Source organism: Suncus etruscus, chromosome 11 (genome assembly GCF_024139225.1).
Source record: "Suncus etruscus isolate mSunEtr1 chromosome 11, mSunEtr1.pri.cur, whole genome shotgun sequence".
NCBI classification, from domain to species: Eukaryota; Metazoa; Chordata; class Mammalia; order Eulipotyphla; family Soricidae; genus Suncus; species Suncus etruscus.
Genome location: NC_064858.1, coordinates 79,976,296 through 79,999,675, shown reverse-complemented (window position 1 = coordinate 79,999,675; position 23,380 = coordinate 79,976,296). Strand labels below are relative to the sequence as shown.

The window sequence follows — 23,380 nt, the reverse complement described above, 5'->3', positions numbered from 1 at the left end:
CTCGCGCATGCGCGCTGAGCAGCTTCCAGGCGGTGGGGGCGGGGCAGTACGGGCTCCTTGGGGTAGAAGGAAAAAACTATAATTGCCTAAAAACTACATGTCCCATGAGCACACGCTCGGGAAGTGGTAAGATGTGATTGGCTAAATTCCGTGGCGTAGCCAGTCTCGGACGCATTGCCATTGGTTATTTTCTCTCTTAACCCCGCCTCTTTTCAGGCGCAAGGTCGTGATTGGTCCAAGGGCGAGGATGCTCGTCGGATACGGCTCTGATGTGCCTAAGGGGCAGGGGAGGGCCTCACCTAGCTCGGGGTACCACTGCGCCCCGCCCTGTGGAGGAGCATTGGGGCAATTTTAAAATCTGTCACTGACAGTCCCCCCATCTCAGACCTTGGCCTACCCCCCTGACCCGCCACGTTTCAATGAAACTGCTTCTTTTTCCTATATAGTCCTTCCCTTCCCCTGAATTCTGCCCCTCTGCCTTTGAGGTAGCAGCCACTTTGCTAAAACCCTTGCAGAATGGCCGACTGAGCTGCTTGCTCTGGAGCAGGCCAGGAGAGGAACCTCGAGGGTCTGGCGAGAGTTGGGGGGCTTCAGCATCGACTCAAACACGGGGTGAGGGGATTTCCTGCCCTCCACCGTGGCTCCTGTCAAAGTGAGTTTCGTGGCCCTCTGCTCCTCCTCTGCGAGAGTCACCTCTCCAGCGACTGAACACAAGCAGCACACATATTTTGGGGGGCTCCAGAAATCTGTCCAGGCCTCCCCCCAAAGACCCATGATACTGGGCTAAAAGATGCCACCGACGGGCACAGGATGACCTTGGCGAGATAGAGAGGTGTGAGTGTTGGGCGTGGAGCCAGGAGCCAGGGAGAGGCCCCTGGCCTTGACTTGGGCGAGTGAGGGGTGAATTTGGAGAATTTGGCAGTGGTGATGAGGGGGTCCCCCAGATACCCGGGAAAGGGGGCCGGCAAAGGTGGGGCGTGGGAAGGAGTGGAGGCCAGCAAGGGGCAACTGGAGGGGTGACCCATTAAGAGGGGGGGAAGCTGATAGGTAAGATTGGAGTGATGGAGGGCAAGGGTCTCGGAACTTGGGGGGCAGGCCGGGGAGGGCGCATCAGAAGTGTCTGGGGGAGGGAAGGGAATCTGGAGAGCGCCCAGAGATGATCGGCAGGCGCCCCGAGCTGGGACAGCCCCGCCAGCAGGGAGGCGAGGGGCCCGGCGGGCCAGGGGGGCGAGCCCGCAGCTTCGGGGCGTCGGCAGCGGGCTCCTTTAAGAAGAGGCTGGCGGCTCCGGCGCTGCATCCCCCGCTCAGGGCGTGTCCGTCCCGGGGGGTGCAGGGGCGGGGGCCCCGCGGCCGGCCGAGCGGGAGTTGGAGCTGCGTGGGGAGCTAGGGGTCGGGGGGTGGGGGGTGCGAGCCGGGGCCGACCCCGCGCGCCTCGCCTCGCCAGTGACAGCGCCCCGAGTCCGGCGGAGGACAGCGGGGGGAGGAGGGAAGGAGCAGGAGGAGGAGGAGGAGGAGGCGGGAGAAGCCTCCGGAGCCGAGCTGCTGCAGCGCCGCCTTTTGTGCTGCGGCCCGGGAGCCCCCGAGGTGAGAGCCCGACCAGGTCCTGGTGGGGTGATGGGGGGGTCGGGGCCGGGCCTGGGTACCGCGAGCGCAGGGGAGAGGTCGGGATGCTGGCTGGCCCGGTGGAGGGATGCATGATGGATGGAGGGATGCTTGCAGGGCTGCAGGGCTGCGCGTGGTGCTCAGGCGGGGAGGATGGAGGACCTGGCACCTGGACCCGCTCGTCGCCTGCGGGGACGGGAGGAAGGATACTGCGGCCCAGCTCGGAGGCGAAGGGCCGCGGGGAGCAGGCTGGATGTGGGGGTGGGGTGGGGGACAGGCCTAAAGGACAGCCAGCCAGCCAGCCGAGCCTCCTCTTCCTCCTCTCCCACTCATCCTCGCCAGACGGGAGGGAGGCCAGGTGGTCGTGTCGGGCCGCCCTCGAAAAGGACTGGCAAGGCCTGCTGTGGCTCTTTCATGTCTTCCCCGGCTCCCCTTCCTCGCACAGCCTCAGCTGGCTGCACCCGGAGGTCCTGGAGATTGCTCCCACCCCGACGCCCGGGTGATGAGACCCCCTTTTCTCGGCTTGCTCCCGGACCCTTAGCCCCCTTCAGCTGTGGCCTTCACCTCCAGCTGTTGCTTCCCTTTCTCCCCATCCCCCATCCTACCTTTCTCCCCATCTCTTCTGGCCCTCTTTTCGTCCATTTCCTCAGCCCAGGGCCATTGAGAGCCACCTTCCTTTCTCCCCAGCCACTTTCAACTACTACTTGACTTAAAAATAAGAATCTTTTCCACAGTGGTGAAACTCTTGATAACGATGGCCTGGGCTGAAGGGAGTGGGGAGAAGGGGCCAGGGGCTTTATAGACAGCGAAAGGAAATGGTGGGGTGTCTTTTAGAGTTGATGAAAGATTCCCACCTTCCAGTTCCTTTACCTGCTCTCTGTTGGGAAGAGCAAGGTGGGCTTCAGCCAGAAGTGGAGTCTCACAGACCGGCCCCCTCCCCAGCAAGAGTCAAATTTCCCTCTAATACCTTTCTTTTCTGAATCTCAGGACAGACCTATAGTTCTGGGGACTAATTTCACCAAAGGATCCCAAAGGCATGAAGGCAGGGTTTGGGGAAGGAAAGGGTCCAGGTGAACCCTGGGTCTTCCTGCCCAAAAGTTGAGGTTCCTTTGAGCTTCAGGGGTTGCTCTCAGCAACTCCACACTTAAATGTAGAAAAAGACAATTTGCAGCTCATTCACTTGCAATGGGGACTGAGGTGCTGTTGAGAAAACCCATCTGATTCCCTACCATAATCATCCCATAATGAAACCCAGTTATGGGTAGAAATGACAAGAAGTTTAAGAAAGTTTCTTAAGATTTCCTGGGTGCCCTCGCTGCTGAGGGTAGCAGAACTCTTCTAAAACTCACCCACTGGGTCCCAATTCTTCCCCAGTGAAGGCCTCACCCCAAGGAACAGATTATCCTGGTAGTAATCTGGTTTTGTCAAGAAGAAGATTCTAAATTCTAGTGCTCACCTTAGTGGACTTGCCTAATGGCCAAGCCCTGGCTGTGGGGAGTCATCTCTGCAGTACCAGTTGGGACAGGACAGTGCTGAGATGATGCCAGCAGGGGAACACTTCATTAGGGGCTGGGCCCAGAGACTGTGACAGTTTTGCTCCCAGGACTAGGTCCTGTGCCACAAGAAGGAGAAGGAGGCAGGAACTGCACCAGAGAATCAGGGCCACCTGGTTCTTTGATTCCTTCTTTTATGGCTCTCCTATCCATCTGAACCCTCCCAAATCCCTTGGCTTAACAGAGAAGGATGGAAACTACATTTACAAATCACTATTCGCACTTGCACTGCTGCATGGCTTATGTTTGTAGGGAACTTCTGCTGTGCAAGGTAGTGAGATGAGAAAACTAACTATATTTGAGTGATCTCAGTCATACTCATAAGAAGCCTAAGAGGTAGTGCTATTATCTCTCTTGGAAACTTCAAAAGTGGGGCCAGAGTGATACTATAGCACAGTGGTAGGGCGTTTGCCTTAAGTGTAGTTGACCTGGGATGGACCCGGGTTCGATTCTTGGCATCCCATACGATCCCCCGAGTCCTCGAGGAGCAATTTCTGAGTGAAGAGCCAGGAGTAACCCCTGAGCGCCACCTGGAGTGCCCCCCCCCCAATAAAAAACTTCACACGTAAGCTATTTGAAGTAAAGACAAAATCGGTATTTGGCAAAGAGTTTAGGAGTTAAGATTTTTTTAATTGAGGGACTAGAAAGATTGCACTTGGGTAAGGTGCCTTGCATATGGCATTTCCCCATGCCAGTCAGTAGCAATTCCTGAGTACAGAGACAGGAGTGACCCCTGAGCATCACAAGATATGGCCCAAAATTAAACAATTTAATTGAGGTAGCATTGTTTTGTAACATAAATATCAGATATGTATTATAATTCAATAGCTATACCTACTACAACACAATTTGAACTCCACGAAAAGTCCAGTAGTTTCCACTCCTCGCCTCACAATTGATCCTCTGTATCCATTTCTCTGCATTGAGTCTCAGCACTGGGCCTATGTTCATACCATGTGTAACAGAGACTCCTGTCCCTGTATAGAGTAGAAGAACTAGGGGTTTAGCAGTTGTTCTACAAGAAACTCAGCAGGACAGGAACAAAGGCAGAACTTTCCCTAAGTCTCTGATTCAAAGGATTCACTAGATGATAGAAATAGATAAACATTCATTAAATTTTGTTGTTCAGGGACTGGAGAGATAGCACAGCAGTAGGGCGTTTACCTTGCATGTAGGACAGTGGTTTGAATCCTGGCATCCCATATGGTCCCCTGAGCCTGCCGGGTCCGATTTCTGAGCATAGAGCCAGGAGTAACCCCTGAGTGCTGCTGGGTGTGACCCAAAAAACAAAAACAAAACGCAACAACAACAAATTGTGTTGTTCAGGGGCCGAAGAGATAGCACAGCAGTAGGGCATTTGCCTTGCATGCGGCTAAACCAGGACAAGTCTGGTTTGATCTCCAGCATCCCTATGGTCCCCCGAACCTGCCAGGAGCAATTTCTGAGCGCAGAGCCAGGAGTAACTGCTAAGCACCACTGGGTGTGACCAAAAACAAACAAACAAAAAAATTGTGTTGTTCAATTTAAAAGTTGAGGAATTTGGGGGCTGGAGCGGTGGTGCAGCAGTAAGGTGTTTGCCTTGCATGTGTCTGACTTAGGACGGACCACGGTTCAATCCCCTGGCGTCCCATATTGTCCCCCAAGCCAGGAGCGATTTTTGAGTGCATAGCCAGGAGTAACTCCATATCATCACCGAGTGTATCCCAAACCCCCCCCCAAAAAAGTTGAGGAATTATGTCTGTTTTTTCATTATTTGATTATAAGGACACACTTATTGATGCTCAGGAACTGTGCTCCTAGCTTGATTACTACTAGTGGTACAGGCATTTAACCTGGGGCTTCTGTATACAAATTATGTACTTTACCCCTTAAATCGATTTTCACTTTTGGGAATGGCATAGGGAGAGGTTGGGACCACACCTGGAGGTACTCAACACATTCCTAGCTCTTCGTTCAGGAATCACTGCTGGTATGACTTGAGGAACCATATAGGATGTTAGGGCTCAAACCTGGGTCAGCCACATGGGTCAGTACAGTGGGTACTATCATGCCAGATATTACTCACTTTATTTTCTAATGTTTTCATTATTTTTGGGGAGACTGGAGTGATAGCACAGCAGTAGGGTGTCTTCCTTATACTAGGCCTACCCAGAACAGACCCAGGTTCAATTCCTGGCATCCCATATAGTCCTCCGAGCCTGCCAGGAATGATTTCTGAGCTTAGACCCAGGAGTAACCCCTGAGCACTGCCGGGTGTGGCTCAAAATCAAATGAATAATTTAATAAATCATTTTTGGGCAGTGCAGGGATTGATACATGCAGCACAGAGAATTCACTATGTCATAGAGACTAGAGATAGATACTAAGTTTTATATACACGTATATGTGTATATATCCCTATACATACATTCATATATAAATATACATATTTTTAGATTTGGAGCCACACCTGGGCAGTGCGAGGAGACATTCTTGGTTTGTGCTTAAGGATCGTTCCAGGGGCCGGAGAGATAGCATGGAGGTAAGGCATTTGCCTTTCATGCTGAAGGATGGTGGTTCGAATCCCGGCGTCCCATATGGTCCCCGTACCTGCCAGGAGCGATTTCTGAGCAGAGAGCCAGGAGTAAGCCCTTAGTGCTGCTGGGAGTGAACCAAAAACCAAAAACCCAAAAAAAAAAAAAAAAAAAAAAAGGATCATTACAGGCAGTGTTCAGGGGACTATATGTGGTACTGGGAATCAGATCCAGGTCTTCTTCTTAGAAGGCAAGGACCTTGCCCTTATTATCATTTTTCTTGTTTGTTTGTTTATTTCTGTTTCGGGGCCACAACCGGTGATGCTCAGGGGTTACTCCTGGCAGGGTCAGGAGACATTGGATGCCAAGGATCAAACTTGGGTCAGCCACATACAAGGCAAGCATCCTACCTGCTGTGCTATTGCCCTATTTTCTTATATTAAAAGCATTTAAAGGGCCACTGAGATAGTAGAGCTGAAGAGATGCTTGCCTGGACCAGGTTTGATCCCTGGCACATCACATAGTACCCCAAGAATTGCCAGGAGTGATCCCTGAGCACAAACCCAAGAGTAACCTCTGAATAGTGTAGTGTGGCCCAAAAATTATAGGAAAATACTAAAAAAAAAAAAAGTTGGGGCCGGAGAGATAGCACAGCGATGTTTTCCTTTGTAAGCAGCTGACCCAAGACCTAAGGTGGTTGGTTCGAATCCCGGCGTCCCACATGGTCCCCTGTGCCTGCCAGGAGCTATTTCTGAGCAGACAGCCAGGAGTAACCCCTGAGCGCCTCCATGTGTGGCCCAAAAACAAAACAAACCTTCGAATTACTTTCTTTTTGTTGTTGTTTTTTGTTTTGTTTGTTTTTTGTTTTTGTTTTTGTTTTATTTTGGGTCACACCCGTTAGTGCTCAGGGATTACTCAGAAATCGCTCCTGTCAGGCTGGTCTTCAAACCACTGTCCGTCCTAGGTTGGCCAGGTACAAGGGAAATGTCTTACTACTGTACTATCTCTCCAGCCCTGTAATTCAGAGGTTTTTTTTTTGTTTTATATTTATTAATTTTTTTATTTTTAATTGTCAGAACAAAAGTGCAAAGAAAGAAGACAGGGTAAAGTTACAGTGGAAAGACAATCACCCATAAACAGAATTGTCCCATTGCTAATATATATATATATATATATATATATATATATATATATATATATATATATATATATATTTTTTTTTTTTTTTTTTTTTGGTTTTTGGGCCACACCGGCGGTGCTCAGGGGTTACTCCTGGCTATCTGCTCAGAAATAGCTCCTGGCAGGCACGGAGGACCATATGGGACACCGGGATTCGAACCAACCACCTTAGGTCCTGGATTGGCTGCTTGCAAGGCAAACGCCGCTGTGCTATCTCTCCAGGCCCCATTGCTGATATCTTAACTTTTTACTGAAGTATTAGAAAATATAGATATAGATATAGCTATGGGGCCGGTGAGGTGGCGCTAGAGGTAAGGTGTCTGCCTTGCAAGTGATCCCCCGGCGTCACATATGGTCCCCCCAAGCCAGGAGCAATTTCTGGGCACTTAGCCAGGAGTAACCCCTGAGCATCAAACAGGTGTGGCCCCTAAAAAAAAAAAAGAAAAAAAAAAGAAAGAAAATATAGATAAGAGGTCCTGAGCAATAGTACCATAGGTAGGTCATTTGCCTTGCACGTACTAAGCCAGGTTAGAGCCCCAGGATCCCATATATGGTCCCCTGAGCCTGCCAGGAGTGCTTTCTGAGTGCAGAGCCAGGAGTAATCCTTTAGCACCACTGGTGTGCCCAAAAACAAAAAGGAAGATATAGATAAATCACAAAAATAAATACAAATAGAAACTTATACTCCCACCTGTCTAGATACAGTGACAACTTTGTTTTGTTTTCTTTGAATGGTCACATCTGGCCATGCTCAGGACTTATTCCTGGCTCTGTGCTCAAGGATCATTTTTTCTTTTTTTTTGGGGGGGGGGTAGATTTTTGGGTCACACCTGGCAGCGCTTAGCACACCCGGCTCTGTGCTCAGAAATTGCTCCTGGCAGGCTCAGGGGACCATATGGGATGGCGGGAATCAAATCAGAGTTCATCCTGGGTTGGCTACGTACAAGGCAAGTGCCCTACCACTGTGCTCCAGTCCAGGATCATTCCTTTCAATGCTCATGGGACCATATGGGGTACCAAGAATTGAATGTGGGTCGACGGTTTGCCTACCCATTGTAATAGCTCCAACCCAAAAAGTGTGATACTACTTTTTAATTGGTTTATTTAAGTATTGTGGTTACAGAATTGTTCATTGTTGGGTTTCATTCTTACCATGTACAGTACACCATCCTTTACTGGAGCAACTTCCCTCCCAACCCCTAACCCACCCCCAGTTTGCAGGCAAATTGCTTCTAAAAGTAATACTTTGTTATCCAGCCTCTGAGAGCAGTTCAATGGCAGAATTCCTGGGAAGGCCAGGAATCTGGTAGGTGAATGACTAGGTGTTCATGTATAAACTGTTGTGGCCTGGTTCCACAGAACTCTGGAATGAAAATCTATTCTGGGCAAGTACAGGGTTGGAGACCCATCTCCCTTTTTCAGGCAAGACAAGCAATGGCCTCTCCAGACCTACAAAGAAAGACCTAGAGGGGCTGGAGCAATAGCACATTCCCTGAGCCTGTCAGGAGTAACTTCTGAGTGCAGAGACAGGAGTAACCCCTGAGCACTGCCCAGTGTGGCCCCCCCCCCCCCCGCAAAAAAAAAAAAAAAAGCCAAATGAAAACTAGCTGAGGCCAAATGATCTGATCAGGAAGAATAGCCACAGCTCCCTGAGAGCCAGGGATGGTCTCAAGGTCAGAGGCAGCATAGTGGGAAGCAGTGCCTCAGGGCTGTTTTTTGTTTTGTTTTTTTGTTTTTTGTTTTTTGTTTTGCGGACCTCCTTTTCCCTGAGTGCAAAAGAAGGTAGTGTGTAGATGGCAGTGGTGTATAGCCTCTCAGTTGAGGCCTCACCTATAGCTTCGCTGCCAGATGCTACTGTTAGAACAGCTGGAACTAGAGGAACTCAGAGGGACCCGAGAGATAGCACAGTGAGTAGGGTTTTTTCCTGGCATATGGCTGACCTGGGTTTGATCCCCAGTATCCTATATGGTCCCCTGAGCCAGAAGTAATTCTTGAGTACAGAGCCAGGAGCAACCTCAGCCCAAAATCAGAGAGAGAAAGAAGGGAACAAGGGGGCCGGGCGGTGGCGCTAAAGGTAAGGTGCCTGCCTTGCCTGCGCTAGCCTTGGACGGACCGCGGTTCGATCCCCCGGTGTCCCATATGGTCCCCCAAGCCAGGAGCAACTTCTGAGTGCATAGCCAGGAGTAACCCCTGAGCGTTACCGGGTGTGGCCCAAAAAACCAAAAAAAAAAGAAGGGAACAAGAGAATTCCAGGGGTTCTCTTGCCACAGGCCTCCAGCATCCAGGCTGCAGAATGTGTCCCTACTTCACTCCAATCCAGGCTGCAGAATGTGTCCCTACTTCACTCCATCTCTGCAGCATCTGAGCAGCCCTGGACAACTACTAGTAAAACCTTGTCCTCTGGGGTATCTAAAGACCCTTGCCCTCGGGGTGATGCCTTCTGTCCAAGAAGGCACGCTGTAAAATCTGGGTGACTGAATGATAGGCAGCCTAGCCGTCTTGGCCTTTCATAATTGGAGGGGAGACAACTCCCCTCCCCCAGGATGAGCACCGGCTGGGTCCCAGGCTCCATAATAGCCTCCTCCTCACCAGCTAGAGGGCACTGGGGCACAGCTGGCAGGTCAGCACTAAGAGAAATAGTGGGGGCGAGGTATCTCCAGTTTACTCAGCTCCCAAGGGTCCCTGCTGGGGTGACTCCTCCCACCCAGCCCTCCCCAGATTGCTCTGAGAGGTGTCATCAGCCTGATGGAGAGCGAGTGGCCTTCGGGTCCCTCCATTCCCCTCGCCCCCATCCACTTCAGCAGCCTCCAGTGGCCTCCGAGACAAACAGGTGCCAGGTGCCCAGGAGCCCGGTGGGGAAGGGGCCCCTGGGGAGTGCTGGTACCTGGCTGCAGGTGTCTCGGCACGGGCCTCTGTGGCACCTCCTCGGGGCTAAACACCTAGCGAAGGTGGAAAAATTCTTTCCAAAGCTAGGTCGTGCCTGCTCAGGCTCAGCTTCAGGACTGGGTAGCAAGAGGGCCCATCTCTGCGTTGTTTCCTTCCGTCCTCTTCCTGCGCCTTTTCTGCTTTAAATTCAGTGTTTTCCATCCGCCCTTCTGAGGTTTAACTCTCCCTGCCCTTCATGCCGTTCCTTTAGGTCTGTTTACCTCTTGGGCTCTCGGTGCTCAGTTGCCCTCCCTTCGCGTTCATGCTTTCTCTCTCCCCTTGGTGCCCCAGTCAAGGTGTGTGTGCTTGCAGGGGGTTTAGCACTGGATCAGAGCTTTGCAATGGGGGAAGCCCTTGTGAAGACATCAGCTGGAGTCTGGGGTCCACGACCCCCTTAGACATCCACTTTGCAGATTCAAGGGCCTGACTGAGCGCAGCCCCCCCCCCACCCTACCCCCAACTCCCAGCCTCGCCCATGTGACCCAGGGCTAATCTGGTACCGGTGACTTCACACTCTGCCTCTCCCGGGCCGGTCGTCATGGTTACGCTGCAGCGCCCAGAACTTCCCCCAACCGGCTGTGTCCCCTCGCTATCCCCACCCAGACCCCTTCTTCCCTCTGCTGGTCCCGCCCCCACCCGCACCCCCAGCCATGTCACATGACGGCCGTAACCCCTTCCTCTCTGCTGCCAATGGCCCTTCCGTGGATTCCTGAACGTGCCCCTATCCCACCACCATTCCCCTTGGTAAGGGGTTCCGAAGGGATGTCTGGGACGTATATGAAAGTCCCGGTCTGATCTCTGGGTTCTCCCCAGCTTTGGCCTCTGCTTGCAAGGGGCTGGCATTTGCTTTGCCGTGCATAATCAGCCTCCTGAAGCCTTACCGTCTCTCAGGGACTCTTCTCCAGGAGGTTGGAGCAAAATAGGATTACGACTTTCTGAGCCTCAGCTTTCTCAAGCAAGGAAAGGGAGCATCCAATGACCCCTCCAATAGTGTGTGTGTGTGTGTGTGTGTGTGTGTGTGAGAGAGAGAGAGAGAGAGAGAGAGACAGAGACAGAGACAGAGACAGAGAGACAGAGACAGAGACAGAGAGACGAGAGAGAGACAGAGAGAGCGAGAGAGATGATGAGGAGGAGGAGGATGATGATGATGATGATGATGATGACGGCGACGACTTTCCAGGAGTAGAGCAGTGGTTTCACTTTATTAAGCACCATCTTGTGTTGATCACAGAGCATCACATGAACCTGAACCTGCCTTCTTGGGGAGAGAGAGTTAGGCTCCAACCCCATTGTGCCTCCAGGATAATGAGAGCCAGGATGAAGGAAGGGAGGCTGTGACAGGCCAGAAGTGACATTAACTTGGAGCATTGGGAATAGGCAGATTTGCAGAATGAAATAAGTAAGACTTAAAGACCAGAACTAGGATCTCAGAACCTTCTTGCAAAGCATGTCAGGCAAGGAGCCTGAGCTCTATTCAAGGCAGGTGATTGAATGAATACCTGTCAAATTACCTAAGAATGGCTACTTTTGGGGCCAGAGAGGTAGCATGAAGGTAAGGCGTTTGCTTTTCATGCACGACTGTCGTTCGAATCCTGGCATCCCATATGGTCTCAAGCCTGGCAGGGGCGATTTCTGAGCATTGAGCCAGGAATAACCCCTGAGCGCTGCCGAATGTGATACTAAAACAAAAACAAAAAAAAGTATGGCTACTTTTGGGGAGAGATAGCATGGTGGTAGGGCATTTACCTTGCACACAACTAACCCAGGACGGAAGGTGATTTGAATCTCTGCACCCCCAAGCCAGCTAGCAGTGATTTCTTTTTCTTTTTTTTCTTTTTTTTTTTTTTTTGGTTTTTGGGTCACACCGGGCAGTGCTCAGGGGTTATTCCTGGCTTCAGGCTCAGAAATTGCTCCTGGCAGGCACAGGGAACCATATGGGGCGCCAAGACTCAAACCCAAGACCTCCTGCATGAAAGGCAAACGCCTTACCTCCATGCTATCTCTCTGGCCCCTAGGAGTGATTTCTGATTGCAGAGCCAGGAATAACCCCTGAGAGTTGCCAGGGTTTGTGTGTGTGTGTGTGTGTGACCAAAACAAACAAACAAACAAAATGCCTACTTTGTTCTGAGAACTAAACAAGTCTTTTTAGTTAACAGAAGCTAACATACAACATAAGGCTTCATTAGTTAGTTAGCCGCTATAATTAGGTGTTCAGGCACAAAAACAAGGTAGCATGGCGTCATGACCAGTCCTCAAAGCCTCAATACCAATAGCAGTGGAGATGAGCAGAGTGATAACAGATAAGGCCAATGGGCAAAGGCTGTGGAGCATCAGAAGATAGATGCCCTCTGTAATGTAATCACAGCACAAAACAAGCAACCTGACAGTGCTGGGACTATGGAGTCCCACAGTCAAAATTGACTATGGAGGCCTAGAGCTCTTGGGCAGGCCAGGAAGGAGCTGATGGGGAATCGGGACACTAGAAGTCCAAGAAAGCATCATTGGAAGCAGAGAGGAAGGGGTTACAGCCCCCCAAACATCCTCATTCTTCCTGTTCTCCAGAAGTAGTAACACCCTTATAGCTTTGAAGCAGAGGGTTTGTTTTAGAGCCTTCTGGGGGCCGGAGAGATAGCATGAAGGTAGGGCTTTTGCCTTGCATGCAGAAGGATGGTGGTTCGAATTCCGGCATCCCATATGGTCCCTTGAGCCTGCCAGGAGTAACCCCTGAGCACTGCTGGGGTGTGACCCAAAAACCAAAAAAAAAAAAAAAAAAAAGAGCCTTCTGGGGCCAGAGAGATAGCACAGCCATAGTGTGTTTGCCTTGCATGCAGCTGACCCAGAACAAACCCAGATTTGATTCCAGGTATCCCACACGGTATCCCGAACCTGCCAGGAACAATTTTTGAGTACAGAGCCAAGAATAACCCCTGAGTGCCTCCAGGTGTGCCCCCCACCAAAATAAATAAAGAGCCATCCAAAGGCTGGAATGGGGGTGTTGGAAAGCCTTGACCCTTTTTCTTTGGTTTTGGGGCCACGCTTAGCAGTGTTCAGTTATTTTGTTGTTTTTGGGCCACACCTGGCAGTGTTCAGGGGTTATTCCTGGCAGGCTCGAAGACCATATGGGATGCCAGGAATCAAACCAGGGTCCATTCTGTATTAGCTGCGTGCAAGGCAAATGCCATACCACTGTGCTATCGCTCCGGCCCCTAAGACAAGCACTATAATCCCTTACTCTCTCCTAGTTCCTCTTTGAGATCATTTCAAAAATAGTGAGCCAGGGGCTGGAGAGATAGCACAGAAGATAGGGTGTTTGCCCTGCACACAGCCAAAATAGAACCAACCCAGGTTCAATCCCTGGCATCCTCTCTAGTCCCCCGAGCCTGCCAGGAGCGATTTCTGAGCAAACAGTCAGGAGTAACCCCTGGGCATCACCAGGTGTGGCCCAAAAACCAAAAAAAGAAAGAAAAAAAAAAAAAAACTGGGGCCAGCTAGCAGGGCGGTAAGGCGTTTGCCTTTCATGCAGGACGGTGGTTCAAATCCCGGCATCCCATATGGTCCCTGGTGCCTGCCAGGGGCGATTTCTGAGCATAGAGCCAGGAGTAACCCCTGAGTGTTGCCAGGTGTGACCCAAAACAAAACAAAAACACCTAAAAAATAAATAAAAACGTAGCTGTTTTGGGCCATGCATAGCTGGTGTGACTTGAATTAAGACAGTAAAGTGGGCCTGGAGAGATAGCACAGCAGCGTTTGCCTTGCAAGCAGCCGATCCAGGACCTAAGGTGGTTGGTTCGAATCCCGGTGTCCCATATGGTCCCCCGTGCCTGCCAGGAGCTGTTTCTGAGCAGACAGCCAGGAGTAACCCCTGAGCACTGCCGGGTGTGGCCCAAAAACCAAAAAAAAAAAAAAAAAAGTAAAGTGGGGCTGGAGAGATAGTATGGAGGTAGGGCATTTGCCTGGCATGCAGAAGGATGGTGGTTCGAATCCTGACATCCCATATGGTCCCGAGCTCGCTGAGGGCGATTCCTGAGCATAGAGCCAAGAGCAGCCCCTGAGCATTGCTGGTGTGACCCAGAAACCAAAACAAACAAACAAAAAAGATAATCAATGGGCTAAAACACGTTTTTTTAATTATTTTTATTTTTATTATTTTTTTTTTCTTTTTGGTTTTTAGGCCACACCTGGTGACACTCAGGGGTTACTCCTAACTATGCACTCAGAAATTGGCCCCGTGGTCTAAGCACATGCTTTGGTGCAGAAAGTCCTAGTTCCCACCCCGACACTACATAGTACCCTGAGCACTTCTGACAGTGGCCCTCTGAATATGAGTCAGAAGTAGCTCTTGTGGCGTAGCCCCCAAAGAAACCCAAACATACCACATTGCCAGAGCTTTCATTTGAGGTAGGCCTACTTACTGGAAGTCTTTAGGATGCCCTAAAAGTTGTTGAAGGACTAAAACCATCCACGTCTCTGCGTAATTTTGCACTTTGTAGGTAGGTGTAGATTCCTGCCACCTCTCCCCCATTGTGAATCTTAGGCTCTGATACAGAGGACTAAGAATAAGCCCTACTATGAGAAATAACCAGAAGGTTGCTCTGTTCAGGAGTCCCCACATCTCAGGACATGGAGAGAAATGGGAGACCATAATGATTCCTGGTGTTTACCTCTGAACAAGTTGAAGAACTCAGTATGCCTAGGTGATAGCTAATTGGTCCTTTTTGTACAGGTGAATAAAGGCTAGGGTTCCTTTTTAGGAGTGTGCTGGTGGTGGTGGTGGTGGTGGAGGGGGGAAGGTATGGGCCACACCAAGCTGTACTCAGGGCTTGAGGTACCATGTGTGGTGCTGGGGAATGAACTTCACTTGTCTGCATGCAAAGCGAGCACTTCTCCCTGTACTCATACTCTCTGGCTCTAGAATTTATTTTGATGGTTGGTTTATAAGTAACAAAATCTGTTATCTGGAAAGGGGTCTTTTTGTCTGTTTTTGGGTCACACCCAGTGGTGCTTTGTGCTTAGAAGTCATGCCTGGCAGGCATGGGGGACCATATGGGATGCTGGGATTCGAACCACCTCTGTTTGAATAAAATGTGTTCAAGGCAAGCGCCCTACTGCTATACTTTCTCTCCAACCAGGGGTCTTGATTTGAGAAGCTGGTGACAGGCAGTGGAAAGGAGCTAGGGCTTCTAGCTCAGAGCCTCTCAAACTTTTGCATTTAAGAACCTCTTTTGCCCAGCAAACTCAACACAAGCAAGTGCTATCAATCACCTTGAATTTGTTACCCCATTGGTTTTATTAAATATCTTTGCACATTTGGAAACTCTTGCCAGATTTTTCACAATGTCCACATTGTTATTTGGCATGATTTGAGAAGTGAAGTTGATCCCCTGAGGAAGCAGGTGGATTGATGGGAATTCTAGGTTACTATACAACTGACAGTTCCCCTGAACCAAATTGTGGAGAGGAAGATAGTAGTTATAGCTTTCAATTACCGTGGACAGACTGAGACACCTGAGAGGGAAGCCCAGATATGAACCTTAAGATGAATGAACCTGGGCCGGAGAGATAGCATGGAGGTAAGGCGTTTGCCTTTCATGCAGAAGGTTATCGGTTCGAATCCCGGCGTCCCATATGGTCCCCCGAGCCTGCCAGGAGCGATTTCTGAGCCTAGAGCCAGGAGTAACCCCTGAGCGCTGCTGGGTGTGACCCAAAAACCAAAAAAAAAAAAAAAAAAAGATGAATGAACCTAAGGATGACTCCCACAGTTGAGATTCCTGAAGGACTCAACTGCATGGCGTGTTTAAGTGAGATGCTCAAGAGGATTAGCTGAATGCTTCAGTGGGCCTGTGCCTGTATGTACATCTATGAACAGGGCTAGTTATGTTATGTACCTGATATTGAGATGCGACGTTAACTGTAGTTGAGAACTTTACATGATGTGTGCACGTAGCTTCAGAAATGTGTGTTTAAGGGGTTGGATTAGTCATAAAGAAAAGAGATCTAGAGTTTTGAGTACTACTTCATATAGAGCTGTTCTTTTAGTCTCCGAGACTAGTTCTCAGGTTTGTTACCTGTAAATTTGAGTAAGGCCAGCTTGTATTACGAATAGATGCCTGAGAAGAAGTGTGAGCGTGTCAGGTTTCCTAACATGGGTCCAGGGGAAATTTGGAGGAACTGGTACTTGAGTGGGAGGCTCCAATGTTATCTGCAGTAGGCAAATGTCAAGTCTAGTTCCTTTCTCTAGGGTGATCACCTTGCACTGGTGGTGCATTGTCCATAATTTTGATGCCCTTTCCTCCTCTGTTCCCATAGGAACCCAGAGGCCATGGCCTGCCTCCACGAGACCCGCACACCCTCCCCTTCCTTTGGGGGGTTTGTGTCCACCCTGAGTGAGGCGTCCATGCGCAAGCTGGACCCAGACACTTCTGACTGCACCCCTGAGAAAGACCTAACACCTACCCAGTGTGTACTTCGAGATGTGGTGCCCCTTGGTGGGCAGGGTGGGGGTGGACCCAGCCCTTCCCCAGGTGGAGAGCCGCCCCCTGAGCCTTTTGCCAACAGTGTCCTGCAGCTACACGAGCAGGATGCAGGGGGTCCAGGAGGAGCTGCTGGGTCCCCTGAGAGTCGGGCATCCAGAGTTCGAGCAGATGAGGTACGGCTGCAGTGCCAGAGTGGCAGTGGCTTCCTCGAAGGCCTCTTCGGCTGCCTGCGTCCTGTCTGGACCATGATTGGCAAAGCTTACTCCACGGAACACAAGCAGCAGCAGGAAGGTAAGCTGTGTCCTGGGAAGGAGCCCTCCTTAGCCTGCCTCCTCAAGGCAGAGGGCAACTCCATGATTTTCCCTAGAACTCTGGCCCTTTAACCAGTCACAGTCCACTGACTTCCTAGATTCCTTTTAGGACTGACTCATCTCCATCCATCCCTGTTCCCTCAGTCTTGTTACCTATTTTAGCTGCTTTTCTGCCTCTTACTCATTTTTCAGTCAACCCAATTTTTGCTTCCCCCAAGCCTGAACCATTGGTCCTGACCATAACTCTTAGACCTCTGGCAACATTTTTTTCTGCCCACAGACCTTTGGGAGGTTCCCTTTGAGGAAATCCTGGACCTGCAGTGGGTAGGTTCAGGGGCCCAGGGTGCTGTCTTCCTCGGTCGTTTCCATGGTGAGGAGGTGGCTGTGAAAAAAGTCCGGGACCTGAAGGAGACTGACATCAAGCACCTGCGAAAGCTGAAGCACCCCAACATCATCACCTTCAAGTGAGGTCCAGGGCAGGGTGTCGTGGGTGTAGTAGGCTGAGTTGGGGATCTGCTTGAGCAGCAGGAATCTACCCTAGCCTTCCTAAAGGAGATCTCCAAAGTATAATTGGGGGCTCCAGGTATGAAAGTGATCACTGGTGCTGGCTTAGTTGGGGACTTCATATCACTCTATTTGATCCCCAGGGGTGTGTGTACCCAAGCTCCCTGCTACTGCATCCTCATGGAGTTCTGCGCCCAGGGCCAATTATATGAGGTACTACGGGCTGGCCGCCCTGTTACCCCCTCCTTGCTGGTTGACTGGTCCATGGGCATTGCCGGTGGCATGAACTACCTGCACCTTCACAAGATTATCCACAGAGACCTCAAATCCCCCAAGTAAGTAAGCCAGAGTGAGAAGGTGATGTACATGGACTTCTGGAAGTCTCCCAATCCAAGTCAACATGACCCTCTTGACCTTCAGGCTGTCATGTCTATGACGACAACCCTTCCCAAGTGATAGCCCCCTTTTGGGAGGGATACAGTGAGCTCCCTAGTCAGGGTGCCCCGATGAATTAAAACAGGGTGGGTTGCTGCAGTTAGATTTGTTGAGTGGCCTGGGCCCCAGCTGATTTCATTCTTTACCAGCATGTTAATCACATATGATGATGTGGTGAAGATCTCAGATTTTGGCACTTCAAAGGAGTTGAGTGACAAGAGTACCAAGATGTCCTTCGCAGGGACAGTAGCCTGGATGGCCCCAGAAGTGATCCGCAATGAGCCAGTGTCTGAGAAGGTGGACATCTGGTAAGGTCCAGGCAGAGACTGAGAATTGGTGGTGGGCAGCTCTGGAGGAAAGGGGCTTGAAAAATTGACTGAAATGTAGCAGCCAGGCTGCTAGAAAGAATCCTTCCCAGTTAAGATTCCCTCCATCCACACACAGGTCCTTTGGTGTTGTGCTATGGGAGCTGTTGACTGGTGAGATCCCCTACAAAGATGTGGATTCTTCAGCCATCATCTGGGGTGTGGGAAGCAACAGCCTCCACCTGCCTGTGCCCTCCAGCTGCCCAGATGGCTTCAAAATCCTGCTTCGCCAATGCTGGTAAGGCAATTCCAGACCAGGAAATTTGGCCAGGTAAAGCTGGGAAGCAAAGAGGCATAAGTGGCTGATATCCAACACCTAGAACACCTAGGACTCAGGCATCCTCGTCCAGAGTCCTGAAAGTAAAGGGAACAATTTCTCACTTGGCTCCATACTAACTCCAGTTGTGGGAAAGATGCTGGCCCTGTATGTAGCAGACATTCAATTCCTGGTACCATCAGGAATAAACACTGTATACCACTGGGAATATCCCAATTATCCCTCCCTCAAAAAACCAGAAAGATCCACAAAAGAAAAAGATCATGCTGAATGACTAAAAGCTTGAGGGATGGTCTCAGGAAATGGGCTCTGGAGTGGCTATAGATAGCATCAGAGGTAGGGGCTTGCACATGTCAACCCAGGTTTTTTTTTTTTGTGGTGTTTTTTGGGGTCACACCCGGCAGTGCTCAGGGGTTATTCCTGGCTCCAGGCTCAGAAATTGCTCCTGGCAGGCACGGGGGACCATATGGGATGCCGGGATTTGAACCGATGACCTCCTGCATGAAAGGCAAACGCTTTACCTCCATGCTATCTCTCCGACCCCTCAACCCAGGTTTAATATCTAGCATCCTCTAAGCCTACCAGAACTGACTCCTGAGTAGAGCCAAGTCTAGCCCCTGAACACTGCTGGGCGCGCGCGCGCGTGCACACATATCCCCCCCACACACACACACATCCCTCCAGAAACAAACACTGAATCATCTGTGGTAGTGGGGCTTCAAAACAGAAGGGTTGGAAAGATGCCTCAAAAGGTGGGAGATGGGGGCCCGAGAGATAGCATGGAGGTAAGGTGTTTTGCCTTTCATGCAGAAGGTCATCGGTTTGAATCCTGGCGTCCCATATGGTCCCCTGTGCCTGCCAGGAGCAATTTCTGAGCATGGAGCCAGGAGTAACCCCTGAGCACTGCCGGGTGTGACCCAAAAAAAACACAAAAAAAAAAAAAAAAAGGTGGGAGATGGGGCCAGAGTGGGGGTAGGAGAGGCACTTGGCTTCAACAAAGACCAGGATTCAATTTCCATCATTCCAACCTGTCAGTAGTGATTGCCCATTAAGGTCAGGGCTATAAAACCAGTCATGTTCCCTGGGAATGTGCCCCTAACCCCACCATGGATCTACTTTGCATGAAGCAAGCCTGCATTCAATCCCTGGCATCTCAAGATTCCCTGAACATTAGGCAGTGCTCTAGGGCTACTGTTTTTCAGTAGACTTCAAGATCAATGGCCCAGGACACTAACTTGGCAGTTATAACCTGAAGAAAGGTTGAACATTTGTGCCCACCATAGAATCCATGTGTAAGCAAGTGCTATTGCTTAACTACATTACCAGCCCCAAGAGCTTAGGGATATGAAGAGCATTTGCCTTGGATGTGAGGTCAAGAACTATCCAAAAAAATGTTTTTGGTGGGGCTGGTGAGATAGCATGGAGGTAGGGTGTTTGCCTTGCATGCAGGACGGTGGCTCGAATCCTGGCATCCCATATGGTCCCCCGAGCCTGCCAGGGGTAATTTCTGAGCGTAGAGCCAGGAGTAGCCTGAGCGCTGCTGGGTGTGACCCAAAAAACAAAACAAAAAAAAAATGTTCTTGGCAAATATGCCAAAACAAACTAAAGTATTTTTTTGATAAGAATGTTTCCTAGATAACATTTTCTAGGTTGTTGAAGACAGCAGGGCAGAGTTGGAGCAACACTTGTTTGCTCAAGCTTTATTCCCATGTAGAGTGCTTAATAGGTGTGTGAGGAACTGGGACAGGTCTCCTGCACTAGCTCTCTACAGCCCCTTTCCAGATACTGACCCAGGTACATTTTTGTGGTCCATTCTAGGATTGGGCTCTGTAGAATTTCTCCCCAAACATCTTTCCCTCCAGGAACAGCAAACCAAGAAATCGCCCATCATTTCGGCAGATCCTGCTGCACCTGGACATTGCCTCAGCAGATGTACTCTCCACACCTCAAGAGACTTACTTTAAGTCCCAGGTGTGTTGTGGGTAGGAAAATGAATGCCCCAATGCTCTTAGCAGATACCCTGAGGGAAGGCGAAAGCAAGTCAACTGGGAGGGACTGCCTTTGGAGGGATACAGCCTCGGTATCTCTTCTTGAGGGTATTTGTAGTGTGGACACAGCATGAAATATGTGCCATCCTCTTCCAGAATGCAAAGCATATGCTCCAGCCTGTTGAGTTCATTCTGCACTATGACCCCAGACATAATGCTGGGTCCTCCCTTTTGGGGGAGTCCCTCCAGATTTATCTCAACACAACATGCATTAGTGTGGCCACCAGTCTACTCCTAACCACCAAGGTGTCTCCATTCCAACCCCCCAGGCAGAGTGGCGGGAAGAGGTCAAGCTGCACTTTGAGAAAATCAAGTCAGAAGGAACCTGTCTGCACCGCCTAGAAGAGGAGCTGGTGATGAGGAGGAGGGAGGAGCTCAGGTCTGTGTAAGGGAAGGTTGTTCAGAAAGGAATTTCCCAGAAAATTAGCTCACACCTGAGTTCCTTCTGCTTATTTCAGACATGCCCTGGACATCAGGGAGCACTATGAGCGGAAACTGGAGAGAGCTAACAACTTGTATATGGAACTTAATGCTCTTATGTTACAACTGGAGCTTAAGGAGCGGGAGCTGCTGAGGTAAAACATATCTTTGTGCACCGGGTCTCCCCCAATCCCTTTTGACTACATGCCTAGGTGAAATGTCCTATCTTTAGGAGGGAGCAAGCTTTAGAGCGAAGGTGCCCAGGTCTGTTGAAATCGCATCCTTCCCGAAGCCTCCTCCATGGGAACACAATGGAGAAGCTCATCAAGAAGAGAAATGTCCCACAGAAGCTATCACCTCACAGTAAAAGGTGAGACCAAAGTTTAAAAAAGGCTTGAAATAGTAAAGGACATTACAGAGGGGTGGGGCCAAAAGTGCTTTCACTGATGAATAATTTAAAATTTGTGCTTTCCCTATCAGGCCAGATATCCTCAAGACAGAGTCTTTGCTGCCTAAATTAGACGCTGCCCTGAGTGGAGTTGGGCTTCCTGGGTGTTCTAAGGGGCCCCCATCTCCAGGACGGAGCCGCCGAGGCAAGACCCGTCACCGCAAGGCCAGCGCCAAGGGCAGCTGTGGAGACCTGCCCGGGCTTCGTACCGTGCCAGCTCATGAACCTGGGGGGCCAGGAAGCCCAGGGGGACTAGGCGGGGGACCATCAGCCTGGGAAGCCTGCCCTCCAGCACTGCGTGGGCTCCACCATGATCTCCTGCTGCGAAAAATGTCTTCATCATCTCCAGATCTGCTGTCAGCAGCACTGGGAGCCCGGGGCAGGGGAGCCACAGGAGCTGGAGATCCTGGCTCACCACCTCCAGCACGGGGTGACACCCCCCCAAGTGAAGGCTCAGCACCTGGTTCCACAAGCCCAGATTCACCGGGCGGAGCCAAAGGAGAGCCCCCTCCATCTGTTGGGCCTGGTGACTGTGTGGGGCTACTTGGAACTGGAAGGGAAGGGACAGCAGGACGGGGAGGAAACCGGGCGGGGTCCCAACACCTGACTCCAGCTGCTCTTCTGTACAGGGCTGCTGTCACCAGAAGTCAGGTAACTGTCCCTTGAACCTCCCTATTATGTTCCAACTGTTCTGTATTTGATCCACTTTTGACCAGTGTACTCCTCTCCTATAGAAACGTGGCATCTCCTCAGAGGAGGAGGAAGGAGAGGTAGACAGTGAAGTAGAACTGCCATCGAGTCAGAGGTGAATAGTCCATAGAGGAGAAATGGCATTCCTTTGCTTTACTAAACTACTAAGGATGCAGGATCAAACTAAAACTCCTTTCTCAACATTTAGGTGGCCTCAAGGCCTGAATATGCGCCCGTCACTATCTACCTTCAGCTCAGAGAATCCCTCAGATGGAGAGGAAGGCACAGCTAGTGAGCCCTCCCCCAGTGGCACACCTGAAGTTGGCAGTACCAACACTGACGAGCGGCCAGATGAAAGATCTGATGACATGTGTTCCCAGGGCTCAGAAATTCCACTAGACCCATCTGCTTCAGAGGTGGTTCCTGGCCCTGTTTCCAGCTCCTTACCACTCCTACATCAGGACCCACTCAAAGGAAAGCAGGTAAGTCTCAGAAACCAGGTATTACACACAACAGTTGCCCTTTAAGTTCAGAGCAGCAGGCAGAAATGGTATTTAACCTCCAAGTCATTCAATATCTAGCCATGTTTCTGACTGCAGAGTAGTATCTAAATTGGAATCTGCGGGTTGAAGAAGAGCAGTAACAGTAATAGGCTGTTTGCACTGCTTACCTATCAACTCTATATATGTCAGGAATGAAACCAGAATTGATGTTTTGGCTAAATGTCTGAGGGAATGAAATTTTAAGGCAGTAAAAATTTCTTGTAACCTGTAACTTTAAGATCTCAGTGCAAGATCTATTGCTTTCTGAGCTTCCCACCTCACAGCACCTCTGCATTTCTTTACAGGGCCCCAATTCTGAGGACTCAGACTGTGACAGCACTGAACTGGACAACAGTGGTGAAGCCTTGCAGCCCCCTGCCTCCCTCCCTCCTTGAAAGCCAATCTTATTCCTGTACATAGAGAAATATTTATATAAATAATATATATGCGCCACATAATCAGAGTAAGATGGGGCTATCCCAGAAAGTCAGGTTCAAGAGTGAACCCTGACAATTTTACCTGATAAACTGTAGGGACAATGGCAGCTGTGGAAATTAAGGGCAACTGTCGAAGAGTTGTGTAGGGGGCGGATTGGCCCCTTCCTGTTTCCAGTCCATTATGTTCAACAATTGTTGCCTCATGTTCCTCTACTCTCCCCAACTCCCTCCCCTGCCCCCCAAAAACCCTGAAAAACAGAAAAGGGAGCCACTTAGATTGCACTTATTTTTGGTTTTCTGTTTACAATTTTGCACTTGGGAGGCTAAAGCTGGGTCCTCCCCTCTGAGGTTTCTCAGGTGGCAATGTAACTAATTTCTTTTCCCTCCATTTCTCTGCCAAGTCCTGGCTTGGGGGTGGGTGGGGGGAGGGTAGGAGATTGTGAACGCATGTGATGGCTCAGGCTGAAGAACTGGGGTGTAAATCCCTGCTTTAAAAATCCTGGTGCCTGACTGGGGTGGATACTGTCATATTGTAATCCCTGTGAAAAACCTTTGAAATATAACCACTCCGTGTAGGCCCACTCTTGAGGGTTTTCTTGATGAATGAATGGACAGTGTACAAGTCTCCTTCAGGGTAGATTTAACTGTTATGTTTTTC

General features: G+C 50.2%; 1 protein-coding gene across 1 annotated transcript; it reads left to right on the top strand.

The window, feature by feature from the left end:
- Positions 1-1,418: 1,418 nt before the first annotated feature.
- Positions 1,419-23,303, top strand: MAP3K12 (mitogen-activated protein kinase kinase kinase 12). The gene is made up of 14 exons (XM_049783367.1): positions 1,419-1,584; positions 16,079-16,536; positions 16,837-17,020; positions 17,204-17,395; positions 17,645-17,803; positions 17,940-18,098; positions 20,000-20,108; positions 20,455-20,564; positions 20,644-20,760; positions 20,838-20,975; positions 21,086-21,704; positions 21,788-21,858; positions 21,952-22,225; positions 22,591-23,303. Exons 2-14 carry the CDS (start codon positions 16,092-16,094, stop codon positions 22,678-22,680), a joined length of 2,667 nt encoding a protein of 888 aa, XP_049639324.1. The 5' UTR covers positions 1,419-1,584; positions 16,079-16,091; the 3' UTR covers positions 22,681-23,303.
- Positions 23,304-23,380: the final 77 nt, after the last annotated feature.

Bases quoted from the DNA above. Each gene is read 5' to 3' on its own strand.
- MAP3K12 (XM_049783367.1), top strand. From the start codon at position 16,092: ATGGCCTGCCTCCACGAGACCCGCACACCCTCCCCTTCCTTTGGGGGG. The intron at 16,537-16,836 runs GTAAGCTGTGTC...TTCTGCCCACAG, and splicing joins ACACAAGCAGCAGCAGGAAG to ACCTTTGGGAGGTTCCCTTT. The intron at 20,761-20,837 runs GTAAAACATATC...TCCTATCTTTAG, and splicing joins AAGGAGCGGGAGCTGCTGAG to GAGGGAGCAAGCTTTAGAGC.